The following is a 7074-nucleotide window of genomic DNA, read 5'->3' on the forward strand; positions in this document are numbered from 1 at the left end:
TGAGTTCGTTCGATTCTTACGCTATGAAGTTGAAATGCCTAAATTGTGTCTGACAAAAATTACTTAATAGTGATTATAATTATCGTTATGTTACTATATGAAAATAAATGTTATCGAGGAACTTTTTTGAAATTTTTTCATGCTTAAACATCATAAAATCATTTGAAGTAATTTAAAGTTAGTTTTTTTTTTTTTTTTTTAAAATATTGCTAATCTAAACCGTTTTAAGTTTAGTAGGGGTAAATCGCCTAACTATAGCTGAGATTGCCGACTCCATTAGTAATATTTGGTGTTGTAAATAACAAAGCTCTTTCGATTTCCATATTATGAAGTTGAATCGCCTAAATTTTGTTTCAAAGAATCGCTTAAGAATGAATATAATCGCCTATGTTATACAAAATGTGTTTTTATGATCGATAAACATTTTTGGCAAATATTTTGGAGATTATGATCTTGCCAATTGCCATGACTAAATTTAGACAAGTTATGTTCTTAAACCATAGGGATTGTCAATACACCTGCTAATTCATTATGCCTGAAAATGTTACACTTCAGATAGTAGAACAACCTTCTCCTTCAAACTTCCATCTTACTGAATCCATACAACTAGCTTTAGGCACAAGTTAACAAGCGAATTTCACAAAGTAGTATAACTTCTATTTTATTCTTCTATGTGCCAATTGCCATCTCCACTTCCCATTCTGCAAAACATCACTAACTATAGACGAGGCAGAGGCTTGAGAGAACATGTTCATCTAAGGAGGTGTCACTTTCATACCTGTTTCATGGCCCCTTCGCTTGCAAAGAAAGAATAAACCAAGAAATGTAGCTTTCTTAACTCAAGTTCTCCACTGCTGATGCAGGTAAAAATAGAGTGTCGACAGGATTAGAAGGACTTCCCTGAAAAAAATGGGGAAAAAGAGTTTGTGGAGAGTATATATAAGGGTTATATAGTAAGGGTACAAAGGCATAGATTTTGCAACTTAATATTCGTGATCAACTCTCACACGGATGAGATAACCAAATTGCTTAACTTAAAATTGTATATGAACGAAGCGTTGTTGAAGATGTGTATCCCCGTTTAAGTAATTCGAGAACTGCAGAATGCAGAACTATTAACAAAACCGGGCCACTCTGGGAATAGAGAATACCTGATAAAAGCATAACAACGAGAGGAATGTGCATTACTCAAGACCTAAAGAAACTTATAGCAACATGACGGTGAACATTTATCTTCAGGTATTCAAGTATTACCTTGAGAAACTTCCTATCACCTTGATTTTAAACTTTTCCTTATAAACTTTCATCCACCTGAGTGCAACTTCAGCCTGTTGGAGCAAAAAGCTCACGAGCAATTCTTCAGGGAGAGAAAAAGAAGTTTTCCCTATCACCTTGATTTCAAACTTCTCCTTGAAACTTTCATCCACTTGAGTGGAACTTTATAGCCTAATTGGAAAAAAAGACCACAAGCAATTCTCCGGGAGGCGAAAGAGATGCATTAAATCTGCCCTAAATATGCCTGTGATGACACACAGTTAATTTCAGTTTACCCTCTTAGGGTGTTGGGATCCTGAGCTTGACGAGAGAAAATGGAAAGGTGGTGGTGACATATCATGGATGATACTGGATGGTCCTAAATTTTTGGAATGGGTACCTTGCATGACCAATACCAATTTCCCAAGCATTTCCCTAAGGACTGTTGCTATCAAGTCACATCGAGTCAAAACATCAAGTGAACCAACAATTCCTTTTTTAACAAGTGTAGAAAGAGCTGTTGACACCCCTTTGGAGATCATCTCCTTCCTCTCAATATCATAGTTGTCAACCACAATTAGTAGGAACTCGAGAAGAGTATGGGTCACGTCAATATACTTGGGTATAGAGTTCACCATCAAAAGAATTGCAGGTTCAATGTTCATAACATTATCAGTCGTTTCATCAAAGAAAAGCCAATCATAAAACAATGCAAGCTTTAAGTTTGCTTCGACATAACTCTTCCTGCATGACTTCAACAGCCAACCAATCACAGCCCATCTAGGTAAGATATCTGGTTGCGTAATTTCACTGGATGCGTGAACTGAACAGCATATAAACCTAACAATGTCAATTAAGACAGTTTCTCTCTCAGGTACTCCAAGGAACTTCTTCGCGAACCAAACCTGGTACCTCTTTTGAGTACCAAACTTGACATGTGTAAGCAAAAACCTCAATTTGGTTTCCATTTCAGGAGTTATTCGAAGCAAAAAGTACGAACTTGGAGTTTTTGTGCGGTAAATTTGTGAAATATCTTCAAATCCCTCCACTCTAAACTGTCCTGGATGCAATAACAACTCTTTCCATATCATTTTAAACTCAGGTATATGAACCAAGTCTTGCAAAAGCCTAATTAAGTCCCTCCCTATCTTCAAACACAATGAAAATTGTTCCCTCAAAAGTCGAACACAAAACTCAACCTCCATTCTCTTCAATGCATCCATCATTGGTATACTTTGTACTCTATAATGATCGGTCAATAACCGGAGGAACACATACAATCCCTTATTCAAAACCGATGGTTCTTCCTCTAACAAACAATCCCAATTGGCTAAAAACAATGTAACCATCTCTAAACACAACCACAAATTACCCTCACTAAAATCCCCACTAATAATTTGCCTTAAAAGAGCCACTAGCAATTTATCAAACCCTATAGCCAATACATTCAACATCTCTTTAGTAACCCATATAAGCTGAATTTTCACTGAATCAACCAACTTTACATAAATTTCATCAACAATCTTGATAAGCATACAAGTAAAGAAACAATACCCATCAGTATTAATTGCATGTAGGTGCTTAATATGAACTTTAGCCAAATGGGGTTGGGTTAAAATGCCAAAGATTATAGCTTTATTCAGGTTTGAATATTCCTCTTGTGTTAGGACTTTTAAGGTAAATGGGGGGTTTAATTGGGGTTTAAGAAACTCAAAAGCTTCTCTAAGAGACAATTCAATTGGGTTTTCAGATTCATGGGTTCCTCTTTCAATAAGATTTAAGGCCATTTATGGAGTATTAATCACAATTATGCAAGAAGAAACACCAAAAACAGCAAGATAAGTGTACCTGAAACTCAATTTTTTTTTTTTTCAGAGAGAATGTGTAGGTTCGGCTAATTGCCGCCGTTTTGATCCTCTTTTAACCTTTTGTTTCTCTTTCCGGAGTAATTTTATACTTTCATCCCCTAGCCTAATTGCATAATTTCATTTAAGGCACAATTACCTTTTTTTTTTTAAAAAAAAAAAAAAAAAAAAAAAAAAAAGTTCGTAGTCGTTTAAGGATTTCAACATTAAAATCGTAATTGTTGTAAGGTTGAAGAGTTGATCTTGAATTTTGGATACAAAAATTAAGTTTAAATTAAGTGGATGTCGTTGAAAAAGTTCGAAAATATTGACATAAATAAAAATTGTTAGTTCAGAAAGGCATAATAGATAAATAGGCCCTCAAATTTGGACTCAGCTGTCAAGTATTCCCTTCAACATTAGATGTGCATAACTAGGCATCTCAACTTACCTCCACTTTATCAGTTGAACATTCCAACTAACAAAATGACCATCTATCCACCTCCAAAATTTATGTGTTGGGTTAGTATCACGTCATTATTTATGTTTACGTGTTCAACTTTATAAAAGTTAAAGGTGCTTAATTATGTATACTCAAAATTGGATAGTATACTTACCAGCTAAGACCAAATTTGACAACCTATTTATGTATTATACCTTTCAGAAAGCTACTTTGAATTTCAAACATATATACCTGAAACTTCATACATATTTGAAGTTAAGCCAAACTTCAGGCTAAAATCTCAATAATTTGCTGACAAACTTCATACGCGACTTTTTGCAACTTCAAGAGCGTATTTCTGAAGTTGATCCCGAAATGGTTAAACTTGCAAATTCCCATATATTAAGGCTATGGCTTAAATAGTAATCCCACAATCAGTTATCTGTGCACTTATCCCATTTATGTTTGGAAGTGGCCCAATAAAGCAGGGGGATTCATATACTCAAAAGGGTCAAAAATGTCCTTTATTTTGGAAAAAAAGCTAAAAATATTTTTCATTACAAATTTGGGTTAAAAATATACCTCTCATCATTAAAAAAATTTCAAATATACCCCTGTCTTAACCAAAATCCCCAATATAACTCGATTTCATTTTTAAACCCGCTCTATTTAAACCCGATCCAACTAAATAAAAATCCATATAGGTTACCCAGGGTAATTCGCAGGAATGACCCTTTTCGGGGTTGTCTTTAATTTTTGTCCCTCAAATTGCTGGTCTTTAATTTTTGCCCTTTGTCTAGACTACGCTGAGGTTTTGGATTCGAACCCCAGCTCAGGCATAAAAATAAAATAAAAAATCGCAAGGCAAGGCTTTTGGAAAAGTCTGCCTTATGCGGCACAGGTTGCCTCAAAGTATAACTAAAGTTCTACCAAATCCGGCATAGGTTGTCTTAAGGCATAACTAAAAGTCTGCCTTATAAGGCAACCTATGCCGGATTCGGTAAAATTTTAGTTATGCTTTGAGCCAACCTGTGCCGCATAAGGCAGAATTTTTCAAAAGCCTTGCCTTGCGATTTTTTATTTTATTTTTATGCCTGAGCTGGGGTTTGAATCCAAAATCTCAGCGTAGTCTAGACGAAGAGCAAAAATTAAAGACCAGCAATTTGAGGGGCAAAAATTAAAGACCACCCCAAAAGAAGGGCAATCCACGCAAAAAAAAATGGGTTACCCATTCTTGTGCCTAGTGACTCCAGATGTAAGATTCGGGAATAAGTTGGTCGCATATGGATTTTGTGTAGTTGAGTCGGTTTAAAAATGAAATCGGATTATTTTAGGGGATTTGGGAATTTCCGTTAAGATAGGGATATATTTAAAGGAATTTTTACGCGTTATAGCTACTTCTAATACATAATTAGTGGTAATAACTACCTTTTATTTTAATTACTAATAATAACTAAATACTTTTCTAATTTAACTATTATAGCTACACAGTAATTTTTGAATTACCATTTCACAAATACACCTAAAAATTAGCACCCCTAATCTCATATCCCCTTTTAATGGTAACAATATTAATCACTTAATATACATTACCATTCTCTCTCCTTTTTCATAACTTCTTACCTTTTATGATCGTCTTCTTCCTCTCTTCACCCTTCTGCAAAAATTTCACTTCCATTCTCACCAATCAAGAAGATTCGTCGTATTCTTTCTTTCTTTTTTTCAAAAAAAAGGAAAAAGAAGCCTTAAAGTACTCAGTTCTATCCCATCTCCTTTGTTTCGTGAAATTTTCGCTATTTGTGTTATTATTCTTCCACAAAATCAACTTGGTGGAAGTAATTGTTTTTGCTTCAGGCCATGGTGGTAGTTATGGCGGCGCACACGAGAGAAGGAGAGAGAAAGTTTTTAGGGTTTTGAGAAGATGAAAAATATATGTATTTGTGTATGTTCTATGATATAACTACCAATTGTTGTGGTTGGTGGTGTAATTTTTGTAAGTTTTTCTATATATTTGTGTATTTTGTTCAAATTAATTCTATCAGTCATCTAGTTTTAAATACACGTGACGCAAATACATGGTAAGTTTCGTATATTTATGTATTTTGTTCAAATTAATCCCATCAAATACATGGGTGATGCAAGTTGTTACTCACACAAATACATGAGATTTAATTTAAAATACATGAGGTTTGATTGAAAACTTCAAATACATTAGTTATGCTATCAAATACATGGGTAAATAAAAAACGAGATCAATATTGAAAACTTCAAATACATTACCACTAAATACATGGTTGATGCAAATTGTTACTCACACAAATACATGATATTTAATATAAAATACATGGAGTTTGATTGGAAACGTCAAATACATTAGTTATGCTATCAAATACATCGGTAAATAAAAAACGAAATCAATATTGAAAACTTCAAATACATTGGTTGTTGATTGATCGTGTTTGTTTTGTCAATGTATTTTCAGAGGTGTTGAAGATTTAATTTGAAATTTGAATTTTTACGTTTGAATGTTGAAGAATGCATGGAAGAAGAGAAACGTGTAAGGAAAGAGAATATTATAGGAGATAGAAGGTAAAAAATATCTTAATTTCTCATTTAATACCATCACCGTTACAGCCTAAAATAAAGGAGCCTGTTCCTTTTTTTTACCGCATGCTCATGTATTTGCTCGCAACAAATACATGCGAAAACATACATTTTTAGCTACGAATGGTAATATTAAAAAGGGTAGCTACAAATGGTAGGAAGCTACAATAAGGTAGTCATTTAAGAAATTTTACCATATTTAAAAACTTCCTTCGTCCCAATTTATATGACACTCTTTCCCTTTTAGTCAATTTAAAAAAAAATGACAGTTTTCTATATCTAGTAATAATTTAACCTTTTACCCTTAATAAAATGATTTTTAGCTACACAATTGCTATTTTGTTTTAGATTACAAATTTTAAAAATTTTTCTTTATTTTTAAATTTCGTGCTAAATCAAACACCTTTAGATAAAATGGAACGGAGAGAGTAATGTTAATTGTTAACTAGCAGTAAATGCACTGAATTCATGAAAAGAAATACTCCCTCTGTTTCAATTTGTTTGAACCTATTTTTTTTTTATTTTGTATCAAAATAAATGATCTCTTTCCTAATTTGGAAACAAATTCACTTTATGAATAATTTACAGTCACACAAATTTTTAAGGCTTATTTTAAATTATAAGTTTTAAAAAAAATTTCTCTTTTTTAAATATCGTGCCAGTCAAATGAGTTCATATAAATTGAAACGGAAGGAGTACTAGTACTATGATTCTAGCCGTGGCAGGAATCCAGTAGGGGGAATTCGTTAAATACTCCAACTGACAGTATGCAACTTCGGTGAAAGTGGCTATGTCACTATGCAATTGGCACGCCCATAAGAAGGACAATCTCATTAATGGGGCTAGCCACTAATCATCCATAAGTGAAGCCTCAAGAGTCAAGGCCTATAAAGCAGTACTAAGGCTTTATTTCTCATAGGACCAATCAAT

General features: G+C 33.6%; 1 protein-coding gene across 3 annotated transcripts; it reads right to left on the reverse strand.

The window, feature by feature from the left end:
• Positions 1-333: 333 nt before the first annotated feature.
• On the reverse strand, positions 334-3262 carry LOC132052455 (uncharacterized). 3 transcript variants are annotated; one of them, XM_059444000.1, is made up of 2 exons: positions 1255-3262; positions 334-900 (listed from the first exon to the last, which is right to left on the reverse strand). In XM_059444000.1, exon 1 carries the CDS (start codon positions 3039-3041, stop codon positions 1542-1544), a length of 1500 nt encoding a protein of 499 aa, XP_059299983.1. In that variant the 5' UTR covers positions 3042-3262; the 3' UTR covers positions 334-900; positions 1255-1541. The 3 variants fall into 3 exon arrangements, with proteins under 3 accessions (XP_059299983.1, XP_059299982.1, XP_059299981.1); XM_059443999.1 differs by having other exon boundaries at positions 1152-3262; XM_059443998.1 differs by lacking the exon at positions 334-900 and adding an exon at positions 1059-1151.
• Positions 3263-7074: the final 3812 nt, after the last annotated feature.

This window comes from Lycium ferocissimum, chromosome 4 (genome assembly GCF_029784015.1).
Source record: "Lycium ferocissimum isolate CSIRO_LF1 chromosome 4, AGI_CSIRO_Lferr_CH_V1, whole genome shotgun sequence".
In the NCBI taxonomy this organism is placed as follows: domain Eukaryota; kingdom Viridiplantae; phylum Streptophyta; class Magnoliopsida; order Solanales; family Solanaceae; genus Lycium; species Lycium ferocissimum.